Source organism: Panulirus ornatus, chromosome 8, assembly GCF_036320965.1.
Source record: "Panulirus ornatus isolate Po-2019 chromosome 8, ASM3632096v1, whole genome shotgun sequence".
In the NCBI taxonomy this organism is placed as follows: domain Eukaryota; kingdom Metazoa; phylum Arthropoda; class Malacostraca; order Decapoda; family Palinuridae; genus Panulirus; species Panulirus ornatus.
The window spans coordinates 14,731,524-14,757,785 of NC_092231.1; the positions used below are offsets into that span (position 1 = coordinate 14,731,524).

Consider the following 26,262-nt stretch of genomic DNA (forward strand, 5'->3'; position numbering starts at 1 on the left):
CAACTAGTTATTTTCAGTACTTTTAAGATGGAGAAAAAAAGAAAGGTAGATATCTAAAAGACTGAGTAAGAAATGTAAATGGTGATGATGCTGTTTCTCGTACTTTCAGTGTTTATTGTGTATGTTATAGAATAGACTTTTACAAACAATTGGATGTTAAAGAATGATACTGAAGGTGCCAAACTTTTAAGGAAGAACTGCATACGATAATTGTGGATGAGAAATGTGTTCTGAGAAGGTTTAAGGTAGGTTAGGCTAAGTTATGATGTTTTGTACGTTAGATGTACAGTATTAAATGTATTTTCGTATTATGATGTTTTCAACTTATGATGGGTTTATCAGAATGTAACCCCATAATAAGTCGGGAGCACCTGTACACTCAACAAACTAATATCTCTAATTCAAATACTCACCTTTGTCTCCCATGCCTTTATATAGTGGCACTATACATGTATTCTGTCAGTCATAAGGCACTTTACTGTAATCCATAAGTACATTGAAAATCCTAACTAATACTCAACACTGTCGTCCACTTTCTTGAGAAATTACACTGCAATACTATTCACTCCAGACTTTACACATTTTATCATACGGAATGCTTTCAGTGCTTAAACCATTCACAATGAGTCTTTCGCTATGTATAACTTCCTAACCCAAACATTCTGCATCTGCCACCATATCATCAAACACATTCATCTTCTTGTTTCTGCATGTTACCACTTCCCAATTGCCCCCTTCACTGATGTTCCCTTTTGTTCCTTTTTCCTCATACTAATAACCTCCCTCCAAAACTCTTTCTTGTTCTTTCTGGAGTTTGCTGATACTCACTCATATGAACTTTCATTTGGTCTCTTTTTCAGTGCTTGCACCTTCCTCTTAACCTCCTGCCACTTTCTCATGTCGATCTCCCAGTCACTTGCACTCTTACCCCTGCAAGTATTGCTCATACATGTCTTTTCTCTTTCACTAGCAGCTTAAGCTCCTCATCCCACCACTCACTACCATTTCTCACCTGTCCACATCCAACCACTTGCATGCTACATACTTTTCTTGCACATGTAAGCATTTCTTGCCAAAATAACATCCATTCCAATTCTCCTTCCCTAGCTTCATTTACTTTCACCTGCTATTCTTCTCTGCCTCTCCTGATATCTCTTCTCACAAGCCCCTTTCTAAGCTCACTAACATTCACAACCCTTTTCCCATCCATATCTTTTCATCTCTTCCTGAATTCTCTACAATCCTTCACCCTCCCTCCACCAAGTAATGATCACACATCCCACCAGCTACCCTTCTCAGCACATTCATATCAAAGAATCTCTCCTTAGTACACTAATGAATTTGTGCAAAATCTAATACTATCCCTTCACCATCTCTCTTAGTTACCTATGTATACCTATGTATGTCCCTCTTTTTAAACCAGGTATTCCCAGTCACTTTTCCTTTTCCAGCAAACAGCTCCACAAGCTTCTCACTATTCTTATTTACAAAATTGGGTACCTCATATTTCCCAAGTGTACCCTAATCTGCCACCTTACCCACTCTTACATTCACATCACCCTTCATTAAAACGATCGCTTGCATCAAAAATGCTGACACATTCAGCTCATCCCAAAACACCCATCTCTCTTCCTTAGTTCCATCATTTCCAGATGCATAAACACTAATAATCACCTACCTCTCATATTCCACTTTAATCCAGCTGAAGTTCTACCCCTTCCTTAGCTCGCACTCTAGCAATTACCCCTAAGACATTCCCAAACCATTGTTTTCCTTTTTCCATTATATTTGTTTTACTAAGAGCTAGAATATCCAGGCTCCTCTCCTTAAGCATGCTACCTATCTCTCCTTTCTTATCTTGGTTACATCCACTTGCATTTAGACACCCCAGCCTGAGCCATTAAGGAGGATGAGCATCCTTTGCTTGTTTCCTTCGTCTCTTCCAACTTTTAGAAATTTTAAATACAGGGGGGAGAGGGTTTTCAGCCCCTCACTCATCCCATCAGCCTCTTTCTTGTATGTATTTCATACCCTAGGAATCCCTTTTATCTATACATACATCATCTGGAAAAATCACCCTCATTCATTGTAGAAGAAACCGAATAGGAAAATATACTTTATGTGCTAAAGTTTTTGAAATTGTGGTTGAAGAGGGAAATGTATTTATGCCTAATATTTTCATTAAATTGCAGTGGTATGAAATTAGATTTTTTGTTTCCTAATATACTTTATTATGTAATGGATATATTTCTTATATAGCCTAAGATAGTATGGTATTCAAGATTCATAGTTACAAAAACTTGTCCATCTCCTCATACATTTACAAAGGCAGAGTCACACTTACATTTTAATACTTTCTCATCTTTCCTTTGGCCTGGATTACCATCTGCAGGCATGTAGGTATGGAATTAGCAAGGTTCTTGAAGTATTCTGGGTCCATAGGGTCTTGATCTCCTGAATGAGGTGAGGGGCTGATGAAGTGTTGTAGGAAGTGGTTGCTTAGTGCACAAAGAAATCTCACATGTACCCACATTTTCTTATATTCAGGCAAGAGTTTAGGCTTTTTCCTCCTTAGAAAGGTAAGAGCCAACCATCTTGAAGCACAGGTGGAAGATATATAGCACCCAGAAGTGAAATTCTCAAAATGAGGTGGCAGCCTATAAGGGTAAAGGAAGAAAATTGTTCCCTGAAGATAGCCTTAGGCATACTGAGGTGGGTTGCTGGTTCTCTCAATGTCAGAAACACTAGTCTCAGCAACCAAATGTATGATGATTTCACCCTGATAACATCATATGCTTGTACCCACAATAAACATAGCTGTGTATCACCTTTGAAACTATATGAGGGGTGGACAGTGCTTTTTCTAACACTATATGTGTATGAATTATGGTGATATTAATCAGCTTATTTTTCATGCTAATTACTGTAATACTCATACTTTTGTCTGTTATTCCTAGACTTGCATGAGTCGGAGTCATCCATGTATTGAAGATGGTTTTTATGGTGATGGAAGTAGTGTTCCATCTCAACCACTTCCACCCTCTTCATCAAGCAGTGCTCCATGCCAACAAGTCCCGATGTCACCTCCCCCATGTGCCATGTGCCATGTGCCATATTCTGAAACTTCACTGCCATTTCGTGTCAAGATTTCAAAATGTAATATTTGCAGGTAAGTTCTCAATGTTTAAATCTACAAGCAAGTTTTATTTACTTTCTCTTTCCTTTAATGTATTTTCCTCTAATTGGATGTAGTACTTTAAGTATGACAGTGTTGATTATAAGACATACTTATCTCAAGTTAAAACACACCACTTGAGAAGAAAACTTGCTCTAGGTCTGGGATGAGTAAACTTTACAATATTCTTTTACTTCAAGGATTAGGTTATTTTTGTTGCACGTTGACAGCATGTGCAAAATCCATTCAAATACTCTACCTCTACATAAAATCATTGATATACTTTTTTGTGTCACTTGCATAGGATGACAGACACGTAGGGATCACATTTTTCATTGTCATTGTCATGCAGCTGTCTCTTCATTTGTCATCTGTCCATTCCTCTGTCATCCATCCATCCATCATTTTAGCTTTAGCTTTCAACTTATCCTTGGTCATACCTTGTAAAGTCAAAATCATATACTCATTAAACTTTAATTGTTTTTCCTTCTGACACCTAAGAATTGAAAGGCTTAAGACCCAATACTTTAGGTTTTGCATGAATTATACCACTTATAAAAATGTTTAGCCCTTTTTCTGGATCAATTGATCATATATGCTTTTACATCTCTTCCTATTGATTGCAAGAATTGGACTTACCCCTACGGCTTCAAAAAGAATTTCCTTTTACTGCTACAAGTAGAATCACCATGTACACCCTTGAAAATCCCACCACACATCCTTACATGCCACCATCTTGTGAATATCACTGCAGTCAATGTTCGTGTACAGATGACAGCTAAATGACCATGTGGTAGATTGATCTCTCCTTTCTGTTTTAAAGTTTTCATTTATTCATTCATTCATTGGTGAATGTCATTTATCTTATCTACAGATATATTCAGTATTAATGTATCTACCTTGTGATATACTATTATATGCCTGCTATTTTGTAGTTAGCTGCTGAACTGCCTATACAGGTATATACAGGTATATACAGCTGGTGGCTGATTCAAGTGAGAAACTGGAGAAGCTGGTGACTGAGTTTGGTAAAGTGTGTGAAAGAAGAAAGTTAAGAGTAAATGTGAATAAGAGCAAGGGTATTAGGTACAGTAGGGTTGAGGGTCAAGTCAATTGGGAGGTAAGTTTGAATGGAGAAAAACTGGAGGAAGTAAAGTGTTTTAGATATCTGGGAGTGGATCTGGTAGCGGATGGAACCATGGAAGCGGAAGTGAGTCATAGGGTGGGGGAGGGGGCGAAAATCCTGGGAGCTTTGAAGAATGTGTGGAAGTCGAGAACATTATCCCGGAAAGCAAAAATGGGTATGTTTGAAGGAATAGTGGTTCCAACAATGTTGTATGGTTGCGAGGTGTGGGCTATGGATAGAATTTTGCACAGGAGGGTGGATGTGCTGGAAATGAGATGTTTGAGGACAATATGTGGTGTGAGGTGGTTTGATCGAGTAAGTAATGTAAGGGTAAGAGAGATGTGTGGAAATAAAAAGAGTATGGTTGAGAGAGCAGAAGAGGGTGTTTTGAAATGGTTTGGGCACATGGAGAGAATGAGTGAGGAAAGATTGACCAAGAGGATATATGTGTCGGAGGTGGAGGGAACGAGGAGAAGTGGGAGACCAAATTGGAGGTGGAAAGATGGAGTGAAAAAGATTTTGAGTGATCGGGGCCTGAACATGCAGGAGAGTGAAAGGCGGGCAAGGAATAGAGTGAATTGGATCAATGTGGTATACCGGGGTCGACATGCTGTCAATGGATTGAATCAGGGCATGTGAAGCGTCTGGGGTAAACCATGGAAAGTTGTATGGGGCCTGGATGTGGAAAGGGAGCTGTGGTTTCGGGCATTATTGCATGACAGCTAGAGACTGAGTGTGAACGAATGGGGCCTTTGTTGTCTTTTCCTAGCGCAACCTCGCACACATGAGGGGGAGGGGGGATGTTATTCCATGTGTGGCGAGGTGGCGATGGGAATGAATAAAGGCAGACAGTGTGAATTGTGTGCATGTATATATGTGTATGTGTCTGTGTGTGTATATATATATGTGTACATTAAGATGTATGGGTATGTATATTTGCGTGTGTGGACGTGTATGTATATACATGTATATGATAGAGTTGATAGAGATGCTCTGTGGAAGGTATTAAGAATATATGGTGTGGGAGGCAAGTTGTTAGAAGCAGTGAAAAGTTTTTATCGAGATGTAAGGCATGTGTACGTGTAGGAAGAGAGGAAAGTGATTGGTTCTCAGTGAATGTAGGTTTGCGGCAGGGGTGTGTGATGTCTCCATGGTTGATTAATTTGTTTATGGATGGGGTTGTTAGGGAGGTGAATGCAAGAGTTTTGGAAAGAGGGGCAAGTATGAAGTCTGTTGGGGATGAGAGAGCTTGGGAAGTGAGTCAGTTGTTGTTCGCTGATGATACAGCGCTGGTGGCTGATTCATGTGAGAAACTGCAGAAGCTGGTGACTGAGTTTGGTAAAGTGTGTGAAAGAAGAAAGTTAAGAGTAAATGTGAATAAGAGCAAGGTTATTAGGTACAGTAGGGTTGAGGGTCAAGTCAATTGGGAGGTGAGTTTGAATGGAGAAAAACTGGAGGAAGTGAAGTGTTTTAGATATCTGGGAGTGGATCTGGCAGCGAATGGAACCATGGAAGCGGTTCCTTGCCCGCCTTTCACCCTCCTGCATGTTCAGGCCCCGATCACTCAAAGTCTTTTTCACTCCATCTTTCCACCTCCAGTTTGGTCTCCCACTTCTCCTTGTTCTCTCCACCTCCGACACATATATCCTCTTGGTCAATCTTTCCTCACTTATTCTCTCCATGTGCCCACACCATCTTAAAACACCCTCTTCTGCTCTCTCAACCATACTCTTTTTATTTCCACACATCTCTCTTACCCTTACATTACTTACTTGATCAAACCACCTCACACCACATATTGTCCTCAAACATCTCATTTCCAGCACATCCACCCTCCTGCACACAACTCTATCCATAGCCCACGCCTCGCAACCATACAACATTGTTGGAACCACTATTCCTTCAAACATACCCATTTTTGCTTTCCGAGATAATGTTCTCGACTTCCATACATTCTTCAAGGCTCCCAGGATTTTCGCCCCCTCCCCCACCCTATGATTCACTTCTGCTTCCATGGTTCCATCCGCTGCCAAATCCACTGCCAGATACCTAAAACACTTCACTTCCTCCAGTTTTTCTCCATTCAAACTTACCTCCCAATTGACTTGACCCTCAACCCTACTGTACCTAATAACCTTGCCCTTATTCACATTTACTCTTAACTTTCTTCTTTCCCACACTTTACCAAACTCAGTCACCAGCTTCTGCAGTTTCTCACATGAATCAGCCACCAGCGCTGTGTCATCAGCGAACAACAACTGACTCACTTCCCAAGCTCTCTCATCCCCAACAGACTTCATCCTTGCCCCTCTTTCCAAAACTCTTGCATTCACCTCCCTAACAACCCCATTCATAAACAAATTAAACAACCATGGAGACATCACACACCCCTGCCGCAAACCTACATTCACTGAGAACCAATCACTTTCCTCTCTTTCTACACTTACACATGTCTTACATCCTCGATAAAAACTTTTCACTGCTTCTAACAACTTGCCTCCCACACCATATATTCTTAGTACCTTCCACAGAGCATCTCTATCAACTCTTATCATATGCCTTCTCCAGATCCATAAATGCTACATACAAATCCATTTGCTTTTCTAAATATTTCTCACATATATTCTTCAAAGCAAACACCTGATCCACACATCCTCTACCACTTCTGAAACCACACTGCTCTTCCCCAATCTGATGCTCTGTACATGCCTTTACCCTCTCAATCAATACCCTCCCATATAATTTCCCAGGAATACTCAACAAACTTATACCTCTTTAATTTGAGCACTCACTCTTATCCCCTTTGCCTTTATACAATGGCACTATGCACGCATTCCACCAATCCTCAGGCACCTCACCATGTATCATACATACATTGAATAACCTTACCAACCAGTCAACAATACAGTCACCCCCTTTTTTAATAAATTCCACTGCAATACAATCCAAACCTGCTGCCTTGCCGGCTTTCATCTTCTGCAAAGCTTTTACTACCTCTTCTCTGTTTACCAAATCATTTTCCCTAACCCTCTCACTTTGCACACCACCTTGACCAAAACACCCTATATCTGCCACTCTATCATCAAACACATTCAACAAACCTTCAAAATACTCACTCCGTCTCCTTCTCACATCACCACTGCTTGTATATATATATATATATATATATATTTTTTTTTTTTTTTTTTTTTTTATACTTTGTCGCTGTCTCCCGCGTTTGCGAGGTAGCGCAAGGAAACAGACGAAAGAAATGTCCCAACCCCCCCCATACACATGTACATACACACGTCCACACACACAAATATACATACCCACACAGCTCTCCATGGCTCACCCCGGACGCCCCACACGCCCCGATTCAATCCACCGACAGCACGTCAACCCCTGTATACCACATCGCTCCAATTCACTCTATTCCTTGCCCTCCTTTCACCCTCCTGCATGTTCAGGCCCCGATCACACAAAATCTCCTTCACTCCATCTTTCCACCTCCAATTTGGTCTCCCTCTTCTCCTCGTTCCCTCCACCTCCGACACATATATCCTCTTGGTCAATCTTTCCTCACTCATTCTCTCCATGTGCCCAAACCATTTTAAAACACCCTCTTCTGCTCTCTCAACCACGCTCTTTTTATTTCCACACATCTCTCTTACCCTTACGTTACTTACTCGATCAAACCACCTCACACCACACATTGTCCTCAAACATCTCATTTCCAGCACATCCATCCTCCTGCGCACAACTCTATCCATAGCCCACGCCTCGCAACCATACAACATTGTTGGAACTACTATTCCTTCAAACATACCCATTTTTGCTTTCCGGGATAATGTTTTCGACTTCCACACATTTTTCAAGGCTCCCAAAATTTTCGCCCCCTCCCCCACCCTATGATCCACTTCCGCTTCCATGGTTCCATCCGCTGACAGATCCACTCCCAGATATCTAAAACACTTCACTTCCTCCAGTTTTTCACCATTCAAACTCACCTCCCAATTGACTTGACCCTCAACCCTACTGTACCTAATAACCTTGCTTTTATTCACATTTACTCTTAACTTTCTTCTTCCACACACTTTACCAAACTCCGTCACCAGCTTCTGCAGTTTCTCACATGAATCCGCCACCAGCGCTGTATCATCAGCGAACAACAACTGACTCACTTCCCAAGCTCTCTCATCCCCAACAGACTTCATACTTGCCCCTCTTTCCAAGACTCTTGCATTTACCTCCCTAACAACCCCATCCATAAACAAATTAAACAACCATGGAGACATCACACACCCCTGCCGCAAACCTACATTCACTGAGAACCAATCACTTTCCTCTCTTCCTACACGTACACATGCCTTACATCCTCGATAAAAACTTTTCACTGCTTCTAACAACTTGCCTCCCACACCATATATTCTTAATACCTTCCACAGAGCATCTCTATCAACTCTATCATATGCCTTCTCCAGATCCATAAATGCTACATACAAATCCATTTGCTTTTCTAAGTATTTCTCACATACATTCTTCAAAGCAAACACCTGATCCACACATCCTCTACCACTTCTGAAACCACACTGCTCTTCCCCAATCTGATGCTCTGTACATGCCTTCACCCTTTCAATCAATACCCTCCCATATAATTTACCAGGAATACTCAACAAACTTATACCTCTGTAATTTGAGCACTCACTCTTATCCCCTTTGCCTTTGTACAATGGCACTATGCACGCATTCCGCCAATCCTCAGGCACCTCACCAATATATATATATATATATATATATATATATATATATATATATCATCCCTGGGGATAGGGATTAAGAATACTTCCCACGTATTCCCTGCGTGTCGTAGAAGGCGACTAAAAGGGGAGGGAGCGGGGGGCTGGAAATCCTCCCCTCTCGTTTTTTTTTTTAATTTTCCAAAAGAAGGAACAGAGAATTGGGCCAGGTGAGGGTATTCCCTCAAAGGCCCAGTCCTCTGTTCTTAATGCTACCTCGCTAACGCGGGAAATGGCGAATAGTTTAAAAGAAAAAGAAAGATATATATATATATATATATATATATATATATATATATATATATATATTTTTTTTCTTTAGCTTTGTCGCTGTCTCCTGCGTTTGCGAGGTAGCGCAAGGAAACAGACGAAAGAAATGGCCCAACCCACCCCCATACATATGCATATACATACACGTCCACACACGCAAATATACATACCTACAAAGCTTTCCAAGGTTTACCCCAGACGCTTCACATTCCATGTGTGGCGAGGTGGCGATGGGAATGAACAGGGGCAGGCAGTGTGAATTGTGTGCATGGGTATATATGTATGTGTCTGTGTGTGTATATATATGTGTACATTGAGATGTATAGGTATGTATATTTGCGTGTGTGGACGTGTATGTATATACATTGTGTATGGGGTGGGTTGGGCCATTTCTTTCGTCTTTTTACTTGCGCTACCTCGCAAACGCGGGAGACAGCGACAAAGCAAAATAGAATAATTAATAAAATATATATATATATATATATATATATATATATATATATATATATATATATATATATATATATATATACCACGCTGAAGTGGGGGTTAGTAATACTGTTTCCTTTGGGGAAGGGTAGTGCCAAGATTGGATGAAGGCAAGCAGGTACGAATATGTACATGTGTATATATGTCTGAGATGAAGAATGTGTGGAATGAGAGAATGTTATCTCAGAGCAAAAATGAGTATGTTTAAAGGAATAGTAGTTCCAACAATGTTATATGGTTGCGAGGCATGAGCTATAGATAGGGTTGTATGGAGGAGGGTGGCTGTGTTCGATATGAAATGTTTGAGGACAGTAGGTGGTGTGAGGTGGTTTAATCGAGTAAGGACTTGTGGAAATAAAAAAGTGTGTTTGAAAGAGCAAAAGAGGGTGTGTTGAAATGGTTTCGACATATGGAGAGAATGAGTGAAGAAAGATTGACAGAGAGGATATATATGTATCAGAGGTGAAGGGAACAAGAAACTGGAGACCAAATTGGAGAGGGAATTATGGAGTGAAAAAGATTTTGGGCGATCGATGCCAGAACATACAGGAGGATGAGAGGTGTGCAAGGAATAGAGTGAATTGGAACGATGTGGTGTACTGGGGTTGACATGCTGTCGATGAATTCAATCATGGCATATGAAGCTCTGGGGTAAACCATGGCAAGGTCTGCCATGTCTGGAAGTGGATAGGGAGCTTTGGTTTCAGTGCATTACATGACTGCTAGAGACTGAGTGTGAACGAATGTAGCCTTTTTTGTCTGTTTTTCTGGTGCTACCTCGCTGAAGCAGGGGGTAGCATTGATATTCCCTGTGTGGCTGGGTGGGTAGTGACAGGAATGGATGAAGGCAAGCAAGTATGAATATGTCCATGTGTATATGTTAATTATCCCTGGGGATAGGGGAGAAAGAATACTTCCCACGTATTCCCTGCGTGTCGTAGAAGGCAACTAAAAGGGGAGGGAGTGGGGGGCTGGAAATCCTCCCCTCTCATTTTTTTTTTTTTTTTTTTCATTTTCCAAAAGAAGGAACAGAGAAGGGGCCAGGTGAGGATATTCCCTCAAAGGCCCAGTTCTCTGTTCTTAACGCTACCTCGCTAACGCGGGAAATGGCGAATAGTTTGAAAGAAAAAGATATATATTATTATCATTTTTTTTATTTTGCTTTGTCGCTGTCTCCCGCGTTTGTGAGGTAGCGCAAGGAAACAGACGAAACAAATGGCACAACCCACCCCCATACACAATGTACACACACACACACACCCACACACACAAATATACATACCTATACATCTCAATGTACACATCTATATACACACACAAACACATACATATATACCCATGCACACAATTCACACTGCCTGCCCCCTGTTCATTCCCATCGCCACCTCGCCACACATGGAATACCATCCCCCTCCCCCCTCATGTGAGCGAGGTAGCACTAGGAAAAGACAACAAAGGCCCCATTTGTTCACACTCAGTCTCCAGATGTCACGCAATAATGCCCGAAACCACAGCTCCCTTTCCACATCCAGGCCCCACACAACTTTCCATGGTTTACCCCAGACGCTTCACATGCCCTGATTCAATCCACTGACAGCACGTCAACCCCGGTATACCACATCGGTCCAATTCACTCTATTCCTTGCCCGCCTTTCACCCTCCTGCATGTTCAGGCCCCGATCACTCAAAATCTTTTTCACTCCATCTTTCCACCTCCAATTTGGTCTCCCACTTCTCCTCGTTCTCTCCACCTCCGACACATATATCCTCTTGGTCAATCTTTCCTCACTCATTCTCTCCATGTGCCCAAACCATTTCAAGACACCCTCTTCTGCTCTCTCAACCACGCTCTTTTTATTTCCACACATCTCTCTTACCCTTACATTACTTACTTGATCAAACCACCTCACACCACACATTGTCCTCAAACATCTCATTTCCAGCACATCCATCCTCCTGCGCACAACTCTATCCATAGCCCACGCCTCGCAACCATACAACATTGTTGGAACCACTATTCCTTCAAACATACCCATTTTTGCTTTATGACATAATGTTCTCGACTTCCACACATTCTTCAAGGCTCCCAGGATTTTCGCCCCCTCCCCCACCCTATGATTCACTTCTGCTTCCATGGTTCCATCCGCTGCCAGATCCACTCCCAGATATCTAAAACACTTTACTTCCTCCAGTTTTTCTCCATTCAAACTTACCTCCCAATTGACTTGACCTTCAACCCTACTGTAACTAATAACCTTGCTCTTATTCACATTTACTCTTAACTTTCTTCTTTCACACACTTTACCAAACTCAGTCACCAGGTTCTGCAGTTTCTCACATGAATCAGCCACCAGCGCTGTATCATCAGCGAACAACAACTGACTCACTTCCCAAGCTCTCTCATCCACAACAGACTTCATACTTGCCCCTCTTTCCAAAACTCTTGCATTCACCTCCCTAACAACCCCATCCATAAACAAATTAAACAACCATGGAGACATCACACACCCCTGCCGCAAACCTACATTCACTGAGAACCAATCACTTTCCTCTCTTCATACATGTACACATGCCTTACATCCTCAATAAAAACTTTTCACTGCTTCTAACAACTTGCCTCCCACACCATATATTCTTAATACCTTCTACAGAACATCTCTATCAACTCTATCATATGCCTTCTCCAGATCCATAAAATGCTACATACAAATCCATTTGCTATTCTAAGTATTTCTCACATACATTCTTCAAAGCAAACACGTGATCCACACATCCTCTACCACTTCTGAAACCACACTGCTCTTCCCCAATCTGATGCTCTGTACATGCCTTCACCCTCTCAATCAATACCCTCCCATATAATTTACCAGGAATACTCAACAAACTTATACCTCTGTAATTTGAGCACTCACTCTTATCCCCTTTGCCTTTGTACAATGGCACTATGTACGCATTCCGCCAATCCTCAGGCACCTCACCATGAGTCATACATACATTAAATAACCTTACCAGCCAGTCAACAATACAGTCACCCCCTTTTTTAATAAATTCCACTGCAATACCATCCAAACCTGCTGCCTTGCTGGCTTTCATCTTCTGCAAAGCTTTTACTACCTCTTCTCTGTTTACCAAATCATTTTCCCTAACCCTCTCACTTTGCACACCACCTTGACCAAAACACCCTACATCTGCCACTCTATCATCAAACACATTCAACAAACCTTCAAAATACTCACTCCATCTCCTTCTCACATCACCACTACTTGTTATCACCTCCCCATTTGCCCCCTTCACTGAAGTTCCCATTTGCTCCCTTGTCTTACGCACTTTATTTACCTCCTTCCAGAACATCTTTTTATTCTCCCTAAAATTTAATGATACTCTCTCACCCCAACTCTCATTTGTCCTCTTTTTCACCTCTTGCACCTTTCTCTTGACCTCCTGTCTCTTTCTTTTATACATCTCCTACTCAATTGCACTTTTTCCCTGCAAAAATCGTCCAAATGCCTCTATATATATATATATATATATATATATATATATATATATTTTTTTTTTTTTTTTTTTTTTTTTTTTTTTATACTTTGTCGCTGTCTCCCGCGTTTGCGAGGTAGCGCAAGGAAACAGACGAAAGAAATGGCCCAACCCCCCCCCCATACACATGTACATACACACGTCCACACACGCAAATATACATACCTACACAGCTTTCCATGGTTTACCCCAGACGCTTCACATGCCTTGATTCACTCCACTGACAGCACGTCAACCCCTGTATACCACATCACTCCAATTCACTCTATTCCTTGCCCTCCTTTCACCCTCCTGCATGTTCAGGCCCCGATCACACAAAATCTTTTTCACTCCATCTTTCCACCTCCAATTTGGTCTCCCTCTTCTCCTCGTTCCCTCCACCTCCGACACATATATCCTCTTGGTCAATCTTTCCTCACTCATTCTCTCCATGTGCCCAAACCATTTCAAAACACCCTCTTCAGCTCTCTCAACCACGCTCTTTTTATTTCCACACATCTCTCTTACCCTTACGTTACTTACTCGATCAAACCACCTCACACCACACATTGTCCTCAAACATCTCATTTCCAGCACATCCATCCTCCTGCGCACAACTCTATCCATAGCCCATGCCTCGCAACCATACAACATTGTTGGAACCACTATTCCTTCAAACATACCCATTTTTGCTTTCCGAGATAATGTTCTCGACTTCCACACATTTTTCAAGGCTCCCAAAATTTTCGCCCCCTCCCCCACCCTATGATCCACTTCCGCTTCCATGGTTCCATCCGCTGACAGAGCCACTCCCAGATATCTAAAACACTTCACTTCCTCCAGTTTTTCTCCATTCAAACTCACCTCCCAATTGACTTGACCCTCAACCCTACTGTACCTAATAACCTTGCTCTTATTCACATTTACTCTTAACTTTCTTCTTCCACACACTTTACCAAACTCAGTCACCAGCTTCTGCAGTTTCTCACATGAATCAGCCACCAGCGCTGTATCATCAGCGAACAACAACTGACTCACTTCCCAAGCTCTCTCATCCCCAACAGACTTCATACTTGCCCCTCTTTCCAGGACTCTTGCATTTACCTCCCTAACAACCCCATCCATAAACAAATTAAACAACCATGGAGACATCACACACCCCTGCCGCAAACCTACATTCACTGAGAACCAATCACTTTCCTCTCTTCCTACACGTACACATGCCTTACATCCTCGATAAAAACTTTTCACTGCTTCTAACAACTTGCCTCCCACACCATATATTCTTAATACCTTCCACAGAGCATCTCTATCAACTCTATCATATGCCTTCTCCAGATCCATAAATGGAAGTAAGGGGAGTGGGGGAGGAATGGGATGTATTTAGGGAATCAGTGATGGATTGCGCAAAATATGCTTGTGGCATGAGAAGAGTGGGAGGTGGGCTGTTTAGAAAGGGTAGTGAGTGGTGGGTTGAAGAAGTAAGAGTATTAGTGAAAGAGAAGAGAGAGGCATTTGGACGATTTTTGCAGGGAAAAAATGCAATTGAGTGGGAGAAGTATAAAAGAAAGAGACAGGAGGTCAAGAGAAAGGTGCAAGAGGTGAAAAAAAGGGCAAATGAGAGTTGGGGTGAGAGACTATCAGTAAATTTTAGGGAGAATAAAAAGATGTTCTGGAAGGAGGTAAATAGGGTGCGTAAGACAAGGGAGCAAATGGGAACTTCAGTGAAGGGCGTAAATGGGGAGGTGATAACAAGTAGTGGTGATGTGAGAAGGAGATGGAATGAGTATTTTGAAGGTTTGTTGAATGTGTCTGATGACAGAGTGGCAGATATAGGGTGTTTTGGTCGAGGTGGTGTGCAAAGTGAGAGGGTTAGGGAAAATGATTTGGTAAACAGAGAAGAGGTAGTAAAAGCTTTGCGGAAGATGAAAGCCGGCAAGGCAGCAGGTTTGGATGGTATTGCAGTGGAATTTATTAAAAAAGGGGGTGACTGTATTGTTGACTGGTTGGTAAGGTTATTTAATGTATGTATGACTCATGGTGAGGTGCCTGAGGATTGGCGGAATGCGTGCATAGTGCCATTGTACAAAGGCAAAGGGGATAAGAGTGAGTGCTCAAATTACAGAGGTATAAGTTTGTTGAGTATTCCTGGTAAATTATATGGGAGGGTATTGATTGAGAGGGTGAAGGCATGTACAGAGCATCAGATTGGGGAAGAGCAGTGCGGTTTCAGAAGTGGTAGAGGATGTGTGGATCAGGTGTTTGCTTTGAAGAATGTATGTGAGAAATACTTAGAAAAGCAAATGGATTTGTATATATATATATATATATATATATATATATATTTTTTTTTTGCTTTGTCGCTGTCTCCCGCGTTTGCGAGGTAGCGCAAGGAAACAGACGAAAGAAATGGCCCAACCCACCCCCATACACATGCCTTGATTCAATCCACTGACAGCACGTCAACCCCGGTATACCACATCGCTCCAATTCACTCTATTCTTTGCCCTCCTTTCACCCTCCTGCATGTTCAGGCCCCGATCACACAAAATCTTTTTCACTCCATCTTTCCACCTCCAATTTGGTCTCCCTCTTCTCCTCGTTCCCTCCACCTCCGACACATATATCCTCTTGGTCAATCTTTCCTCACTCATTCTCTCCATGTGACCAAACCATTTCAAAACACCCTCTTCTGCTCTCTCAACCACACTCTTTTTATTTCCACACATCTCTCTTACCCTTACGTTACTCACTCGATCAAACCACCTCACACCACACATTGTCCTCAAACATCTCATTTCCAGCACATCCATCCTCCTGCGCACAACTCTATCCATAGTCCACGCCTCGCAACCATACAACATTGTTGGAACCACTATTCCTTCAAACATACCCATTTTTGCTTTCCGAGATAATGTTCTCGACTTCCACACATTCTTCAAGGCTCCCAGAATTTTCGCCCCCTCCCCCACCCTATGATCCACTTCCGCTTCCATGGTTCCATCCGCTGCCAGATCCACTCCCAGATATATATATATATATATATATATATATATATATATATATATATATATATATATATTTTTTTTTTTTTTTTTTTTCAAACTATTCGCCATTTCCCGCATTAGCGAGGTAGCGTTAAGAACAGAGGACTGGGCCTTTGAGGGAATACCCACACCTGGCCCAATTCTCTGTTCCTTCTTTTGAAAAAAAAAAAAAAAAAAAACATATATATATATATATATATATATATATATATATATATATATATATATATATATATATATATATATATTATTATTATTATACTTGATTGCCATTTTCCATGTCAGCTAGGTAGTGCCAGGTAATGGGCAAAGAAAAACTCATTCACTCATATACACAAATATATATGTACATACCCATACACATACTTATACATACACATACAACACACTCTCTTTCGCTCTCTCAACCACACTCTTCTTATTACCACATATCTCTCTTACCCTTTCATTACTTACTCAGTCAAACCACCTCACACCTCATATTGTCCTCAGACATTTCATTTCCAACACATCCACCCTCCATGGATCAGGATATCTCAGTAGGGTACAAAAATCTTGTTAAGTTTAATGCCTCTAAGACCCAGTTTCTACCCATCCTTCTATCGAAAACTCCCCACACCTCTCATCTCTTTTTTGATGGTTCTGTAATTCCACTTCTTGACACACTGAACATACTTGACATTACTGTAACATCCACTCTTTCTTGGAAGCCCCACATCACAGGAATAGCTGAGTGTGCCTGTAAGAAACTGGGTGTCCTGTTTAGATGTTGAAACTCATTCTCTTCTGAACAGTTGCCCCGTTTGTACAAGGGATTGATTCTTCCTTGTATGGAGTACCACTCTCACTTCTAGGATGGCTTTAGCTCTGCATCCTTTTTAACAACCAAACTTAACCCCCTTGCCCTATGCTGCGTTGTTGGTTTACTCTCCCTCTTCTGTACGTATTACTTTGGTATTTGCTTCCAAGAGCTGGCTGCTTATGTGCCCACACAACTAGCTAGATCAAGCAGTACCCAGCAAGCTGCTGCATTTTATTATTATTGTGTGACCATCAGCAACTCACTGATGGGTCATTTTGATACCTGCTTTTTCCCCTACACATCAAAGCTTTGGAACTCTCTTCCTTCTCGTCTCATTTCCAATAACTATGATGAGGCTCGTTTCACAAGACAGGTTTTTCACTTTCTTAAAAATTCATAGATACTTTCCCTTGTCTTTTCTTTTTCTGTGTCATAATTCTCTTTATATTTCAATTAAGGCTGAGCCTTGATGTAGACTTTTGTCTGTGACTGAAGCCTTCAGCTTACAAAAAAGTCAGTTGAACTCAAGAAAAGCCATCCAATCCTCTAGGAAATTTCTCCCAAAGAACCATTCTGCATCACCTACAAAAGGACTTTTACATTCCCTCTTGCAAACCAGCTGCTAAACCCTTGCTTACAAAGGAAATGAAACTCAGGCAACTCATATTTGCAAAGAAATACAATGATTAGAGAACAGCAGCGTAGTAAGGCAGAGGAGGGTGAGCATGCTGGGGGTGTGCTAGCTGGTATGATTCTTGTTTCACAGTGAAGACTGTGAAATACTCATATATTGTGATGATCTGGGGTTATTTTAGCGGTGCAATGGGTAGGTGAGGGTCATACTTCTTTCCCAAAAACACTACAGTGAATGGAGAACATACATAAGGTGCTGGAGGAACATTTGCTTTCTTTTTATTAAGTTCATAAGTTCATTAGGTACAGTAGGGTTGAGGGTCAAGTCAATTGGGAGGTGAGTTTGAATGGAGAAAAACTGGAGGAAGTGAAGTGTTTTAGATATCTGGGAGTGGATCTGGCAGCGGATGGAACCATGGAAGCAGAAGTGGATCATAGGGTGGGGGAGGGGGCGAAAATTCTGGGGGCCTTGAAGAATGTGTGGAAGTCGAGAACATTATCTCGGAAAGCAAAAATGGGTATGGTTGAAGGAATAGTGGTTCCAACAATGTTGTATGGTTGCGAGGTGTGGGCTATGGATAGAGTTGTGCGCAGGAGGATGGATGTGCTGGAAATGAGATGTTTGAGGACAATGTGTGGTGTGAGGTGGTTTGATCGAGTGAGTAACGTAAGGGTAAGAGAGATGTGTGGAAATAAAAAGAGCGTGGTTGAGAGAGCAGAAGAGGGTGTTTTGAAGTGGTTTGGGCACATGGAGAGAATGAGTGAGGAAAGATTGACCAAGAGGATATATGTGTCGGAGGTGGAGGGAACAAGGAGAAGAGGGAGACCAAATTGGAGGTGGAAAGATGGAGTGAAAAAGATTTTGTGTGATCGGGGCCTGAACATGCAGGAGGGTGAAAGGAGGGCAAGGAATAGAGTGAATTGGAGCGATGTGGTATACCGGGGTTGACGTGCTGTCAGTGGATTGAATCAAGGCATGTGAAGCATCTGGGGTAAACCATGGAAAGCTGTGTAGGTATGTATATTTGCGTGTGTGGACGTATGTATATACATGTGTATGGGGGGGGGTTGGGCCATTTCTTTTGTCTGTTTCCTTGCGCTTCCTCGCAAACGCGGGAGACAGCGACAAAGTATAATAAAAAAAATATAAAAAGTATAATCACCATATGCAGGATAGTAGTACCCATTGAAGGCTAGAAAGGTGATAGCCTAGTTATTAGAGAGAAATATCAGTTGCTAGAGTGGCCTGAGAACTCCCCATACCATAACCCAATTGAGAACTGCTGGAACCAGGTGAAAATCAAACACGCTTCCTTCAACACCTCATTATTGCCTTGCCTCATTCATGAGATCAAGACCCTATGGACACAAAACACAGACAAAGAATACTTCAGAAACCTTGCCAATTCCATGCCCAGATTTTTGCAGATGGTAATCAAGGCCAAAGGAGACGTGACAAAACTCTGAAATGTGTCACTTTTTTTTTATTGTTTTTGTGGTACTGTGAGAGGGGGGGACAATTTTTTTTTCTGATGGACAAGATATTTATAGATATCTCTGATAAAAAGCTATTTTGAATGGTGAGACAGATAAAAGATTAGATATTCAGAATGTAAAATGAAAGTTACCACAATAGAGGCACAAAAGATAACTAGAGTAGATTCAGTCAAATGGGGTAAGTCAGTTACATGTACGTAAGAGACTTTTAGCATTCCTGCATTCTATAGTGATACATTTTGCAGAAAAGGAAAGGTGCCTGATGTTCTATTCACCACTCTGGAAGTACCAGCAAGGATCCCAATTACAGGTAAATTGATTCACATTTGTTCTTTACTTTCAATTAAAACTGTCTGCATATCTGGGTGACATGATATCATAAGCTAAAATGCCTTTAGTCCTTTTCTTTCTTTTTGGAAGCATGCTTTAGTGCAGCTTCCCCTAAAAAAGGAAATTGTTATTTGTATGGTAATTGTTTTATTTCTAACACTACATATTATTTAATCTACAGCATCACTTAATTCCCTGGGCACCTCTTTTTCATTGTTCGTGGTTCTTGTCCCACTGTATCAGTCAGTTACCCAGCCCAAGAAATTGCATCTCCCTACCCACTGTTTTCAGTCATTTATGTACTAAGTGTTATGGGCATTTCATGTTCAACAGCCTCTGGGACATTTGGAATAGCCTATCAGACCTATCATGCTCTTTCCTTTTTGGCGATCTGTTTTCTCCTGGTTACATGCTAAGTCAGCCTTCTCATGGTCTTTGAATTGATTGTTTAATTTCTAATTGTGTTAATTTCTGACCCTGGTTTTTGATTACTTCAACCAACATATCATAACTTTTGTTCCATTACTGGCTAATATCAAATTGATAAGAAGGGAAAAATTGAACAACTTTAGTATGTGATAAGCGTGTTTAACTTTACTGCTCAAACTTGTTTGCTTATGTACTAGGTTGGACCAGTTACCCTACTTTCTTTTGTCCACTGATTTTCTTGGTTCAGGTTGTCAATCTGTTCCCTCATGCTATTAAGTAAGGTTACTAGTGATATAGATAGCTGGCACACAAATAATGTTTATCCAGGGATAGTTTTTTGACAAACAGTTGTCATCATTGCCTTCAGGTTGTAGATAATTTGCCTTCAATATTTTTACTCACAATGACACTATTTTACTTCAGTTTTTGATTCATTAGCTTACTTCCTTCTTATCAGCCCCTTAGATTATTTGTTGTTTAGATATCCCTTACAATTAGCACTCAGGATACATTCCTGGAAAATGGAGTGCTAAGTGAAACAGCTCTCTATGGGGTCATTATATGATTGCATAAGTAGAGATGCTTTCTTGATGACATTATTTTTTACCTGTAAGATTTATATGCAGATACATACAGGGTTGGAGGTATCGAGTAACACAGATTACAGTAACATATCTTTAATAATTAATGAATAACAACTAAACGGTGCACAATATTGTATCCTGAATGGCAGTCATTTGATAAATAGTGATGATTGTAGTAGAATGAGTGAGAGAGACAGCTTGTTGAGACATAGTGGGTGGGAGGGAGGCAGAAGGCAGTGGTATTGTATGGCTCTGCTCTAGCAGAAGCTAGTTCATCTCTTCATCACAGACATTATGATTCAGGTATTGGTGATGATTGGGGTGGTGATATTGGACTTGGTGGTGGTGAAGGGGGATTGTGATAAGAGGTGAGGAGGCTATTCATCTGTTGGTTTTCTTGGTAAAACTGGTTGCATCTCTGCCAGATGCTACTGAACAGCTAATGTCTGGCCACAAAATTTATTTTAATTTTAGATGAGCAACATGATACATCTACAACATTATGTTACATAACATTTTAAAGTATGGAGTGAGAAAGCAGAAGGATTGGGGTGATTAGAGAGGTGAAGTGAAAGGATGTGGTAACACATTTGACTGCATTGTCAGACACTGTTCAACAGCTGATATTCAACCCACTGCCACTTTGCATAGCTTTGCTCAGCCACCCTTCCATTTTCTTCTAACAAACTGCTCCTTGAATGAGTCACCTTTGTTGCTGTTAACTTTTTGTTCATCATGGTAGACACTTTTATCGTTCTCAATCTTTTTAACTGTTGATGTAACTAGTTTGAAAGCATCACTGACATTGATGTGACACTCACCAGCATCCAACTTATAATTCTACATCCAAGGTGGGGATTTTCCTTAGCACTGTAAATGTACTAGCAGCACTAGACTTGCAGGCTGTCTTCCAGACATGGTTGATAAAAGAGAGACAAATGTCAAAAAATCAGCGTGTTAGCGAGAATATGTGCAGTGTAAGTGAGGCAAAATTTGTACCATATTAACTGAGTAGAGCACTCAGTGATTATAGGATGTTGGCATATGTGTGTATGGTGCTCTGATTAGCCAATTGAGTATAAACAAAGAGTGTGAGTGTTCAGACTTGACTTCTATGGATCTTCATTTCATTCCTTGTAAAATTAGAGCTCCAGTATGCAAGCAAGAGTGCTATAATGAAACAGTGTGCTAAGGGGTAGCATTAACCAGGGTACTAGTATATATGCCCAGTATTTTAAATTTCTGTTTTGCTGTGGGTGGTGACGCTCAGAGTACTAATCTTAAAACAGTCATCCCACTCCCACTGTTTCTGAAAGCCTTCACACTTTACTCCCCCTTTACATGTACAAAGTAGGCCTACTAGAAAGATGACCCTTCAGAATCTTGAGTAGAGGTTCACTAATTCCAGGGGGCATCTATCTAGACCTTTGCTTGTATGTTTACTGATGACTGCTGTTGAATGAGAGAAATTTCAGAAGTTAGTTTTTGAGTTTGGGGGAGCATTTGAAAGTAGAAGTTGAGGGTAAATGTAGATAAAAGCATGTTTATTAGATTTAGCTGAGGAGAGTGATAGGTTAGTCAGAGTGTGAGCATGGGTATGGAGAACTTGAAGGAAGTGAAGGTGTTTTAAGTACTTTGGAGTGGGCATGGCAGCAGTGGAATCAAGAGAGCTGAAGTGAGCCGTAGGATGGTTTAGGGGGCTTAGGTCCTTGGTGCATTGAGGAATGTGTACAAAGAGAGGTCACTGTCTGTGAGGGCAAAGATGGGTATGTTTTATGGTACAATAGTCTTAGTGGTGTTTCATAGATGCAAGGTTTGGGCTCCTAGATGACAAAGTATTGAAGGGGCTGTAGTAGTAAGAAGGGCACATATGATAAAGTTGAAGGTGGAATGAAATGCAATGGACATATGGAAAGTATGAATAAGAATGTATACATGTCAAGGAAATCAAGAGGAAGGTGCAAGGGTTGAAAAAGAGGGCAAATGAGAGTTGGGGTGATAGAGTATCATTATAGTTTAGGGAAAATAAAATGATGTTCTGGAAGGAGGTAAATAATGTGTGAAATACAAGAGAACAAACAGGAACATCACTTAAAGGGGCAAGGGGGGAAGTGATAACAAGTAGTGATGGACTGATGAGGAGATGGAGTGAGTATTTTGAAGGATTGCTGAATGTGTTTGATGATAAAGTGGCAGATGTACGGTGTTTTGGTCGGGATGGTGTGCGAAGTGAGAGAGTCAGGGAGAGTGGTTTGGTGAAGAGAGAAGAGGTGGTGAAAGCCTTGTGGAAGATGATATCTTGCAAGGTGGTGAGAGGGGATGGTATTGCAGTTGTTTGTATTAAGAAAGGGGGTGAATGTGTTGTTGATTGGTTGGTAAGGATATTCTCAATATGTATAGATCATGGTGAAGTGCCCGAGGATTGGCAGAATGCATGTATAGTGCCATGGTACAAAGACCAATGGGATAAACTTGAGTATTCAAACTACAGAGATATAACTTTGCTGAGTATACCTGGTGAATTGTATGGAAGGGTATTAATTGTGAAGGTGAAGGCATGTACAGAGCATATCACTGACTTCCCGTTGCTGCACATTAGCCTTCTAGTGTCCTCATTACCGCTATTGTTTATATATTTATTCCCTGTGTTTTTCTCAGAGTATACCTGAATTTATGAAATATTTGTCTAAACTACTTTTGAAGGTATTTATAGTTTTAGCTATCACTATGACAGTAACTTATTCCAGTGCACAACACACCTATAGGAAAAGAAGCTTTTTCCGATGTCCATACTACATTTTTTAGCTTTGAGTTTTATTCCATTTGTCCTAGTAACCGTATTTTCGTGTATTTCGAAAACATGCTCATGGTTTACTTTATCAAACTTGTTCAGAGTTTTGAACACTTAGATTAACTCGCTGCAAAGTCTATGTTTTTAAGGGAAAAGAGATCCAGTCATTTTAGCCTTTCTTCATATGCCAGAATTCTGAAGGATGGGATCAATTTTGTCACGCATCTTTATATTTTCTCTAATTTTTCTTCATCTTTCTTACAGTTTGGAGACCAAAACTGAACTGCATATTTTAAGACTGGTCTTACTAGAGAATTGTAAAGTGTGAGAATTGTTTCTGGTATCTTATAATCTATGTTCCTGTCTATAAAACCTAACTTTTGGTTATTTTTTATACTTGCTGCTTAGTACTGTTTAGTGTATTTCAAATTGTTGCTAATGACAACTTCAAGGTCTTTTTCTTCATTTACTTTATTTAGAGAGTTTCCAAATAGTTTGTAGTCGTGACGTATATTCTAGTCCCCAAAGTGCATAACTTTACACTTGTCTACACTAAACTTCATTTGCCATCTGTCTGACTACTTTGCTAGTAAGTTAAAATCTCTTGGAATCATTTCACAGTCCCACCTGTGTTCAGCTCTATCTCCTAGTTTAGCATCATCAGCAAATATAGAAATATTAGATATGAGACCGAGTTCTAGGTTATTAATGTATATTATGAAAAGAATTGGGCCTAGGGCAGACCCCTGCAGCACACCACTCGTTACGTCTAGGCAATCTGAGTCTTCACCATTTAATACTACATGCTGCTTTTGTTCCGGAAAGCCAGTCTCTGATCCATGTACTATGAGTTATGTAAAACTCTCTTGTGAGGTACTTTATGGAAAGCTTTTGTGGAAATATAAATATACTACATCATACATCATACATCCCAAATTTGATAGATAACATTAAAGAATTCCAGCAGATTTGTCAGGCAGGATCTTCAGTTGCAGAAACCATTTGGGTTGTCTGATATAATTTTGTGTTCTAGAAGCATGACAGTTTTATCTCATTATTTTTTCCATCGTTATACCTTATACTGATGTAAAGCTAATTGGGCGGTAGTTCAAGGCACTCTTTTTGTCTAGTTTTTATATATGGGATTAACATTTGCTAGTTTCCAGTCATTTGGCACCTGACCATATGATAGAGATTTTTTTAATATTTTTGGTATGGGATATATCAGCTGTCTCCTTACCTCCTTTAAAAACCTTGGAGCTAAGTTATCTAGGCCATTTGATTTGTTAGGATTTAATTGGTCCAGGTATTTAAGTACTTCAGAGCTCTTTATTTCTCTAACCTTCAACTCTTCTTCATCAGATCCTTGAAACATTTTCATTGGTTGTGGTATTTGAGAAGTTTCTTCACTGTTATTGGTGTGATGAGTGAAAATCATATGTGAGTTGTTGTTTTGTTGGTGTTTTGTTCAGTGTGAGAGACTGTCTATTCAAGGTGACTGGAGGATGTAAGTTGGATTTATATCTATCAGAGATTAAAAGAGTGATTTAAGACCTCTCTGGAGATGCAGCCATTGTTGTAGTTGTTGAGAGTGGGATATCTTGGTTGAATCTGTTGTGGTTCATGGAGTTTGAATGCTGAAGACATTATTGATTTAGGGCTTTGTGAGGAGGAGTTGGGTGATTTGGTTTAAGGATTGATACTGTCCAGGTAAGTTCCAACATGTTTAGGACTTTGTTATATATGTAACTATATATATATATATATATATATATATATATATATATATATATATACTGGGGATAGGGGAGAAAGAATACTTCCCACGTATTCCCTGCGTGTCGTAGAAGGCGACTAAAAGGGAAGGGAGCGGGGGGCTGGAAATCCTCCCCTCTCTTTTTTTTTTTTTTTTTTTTTTTTTTTTTTTTCCCAAAAGAAGGAACAGAGAAGAGGTCCAGGTGAGGATATTCCCTCAAAGGCCCAGTCCTCTGTTCTTGACGCTACCTCGCTATCGCGGGAAATAGCGAATAGTATGAAAAAAAAAAAAAAAAAATATATACTAGAATTTTAATTAAGCCATTATGCTTTATTTGTAACTCAATGTGTTGTCAGGGCCTGTTGTAGGGGAGCACTTAAGATTTTTAGTGTTATAAGTGTCATTGGGTTGATGAGTCGATATTTTAGGATGGATTCTGTGTACTGTTGGTTTTCCATGGCTGACCTATTTTGGGTGTTGTTGAGTACTTTGTGAGTAGGGTTTCATAAGTATGTTTTTATGTTCTTTGGAAGAAGGGATGTCATTGGTTTCGGTTAAAGGTGCTTTATTTATGGGGTTTTGTGTGATGTTATAAATGTGAAATTTCTTTATCCTTTAGAAGAATTAGTTGCTGGTGGCTGTGTGGTTCATTGTGTTGTGTTGCAAACTAGATTCTGTTTGCTAGCCATATATGACAACCAAAACAAAGGATAATTCATTGGAGCTTAATGTAGGCCTCAGTAATCCATTAGTAACCACAGTGGTTAGTTATATACTTCTACAAAGTTTCCAAGTCTGTGTTACATACTGCTACTTACAGCAACCACTGCCACTTTTTGTGATCACCAGTGAGCTCCTGCCACAACCATTCCATCCTTAGGTTGGCCAGACCAGCAAATATTATGTATCTTAGCTAAGCTAGAAATTACTAACTCTTAATTCATAAGGAAAAGAAGTGGCCTTGGTGAGTGGTCAGAGGGGCATTCATCATGTGTGTTGTAGGTAGTTCTTACATACAGTGTTAGTGTACAAAAGGTAATGT

General features: G+C 40.5%; 1 protein-coding gene across 3 annotated transcripts in view; it reads left to right on the forward strand.

The window, feature by feature from the left end:
- LOC139749842 (C2 domain-containing protein 5) overlaps nucleotides 1-26,262 on the forward strand; it is a 222,235-nt gene that overhangs the window by 119,181 nt on the left and 76,792 nt on the right. For all 3 annotated transcript variants that reach the window (XM_071664154.1, XM_071664157.1, XM_071664156.1), the window contains exons 11-12: nucleotides 2,958-3,169; nucleotides 19,576-19,640. In XM_071664154.1, the coding sequence (XP_071520255.1) occupies nucleotides 2,958-3,169; nucleotides 19,576-19,640 (277 nt within the window). The remainder of the gene's footprint in view (nucleotides 1-2,957; nucleotides 3,170-19,575; nucleotides 19,641-26,262) is intronic.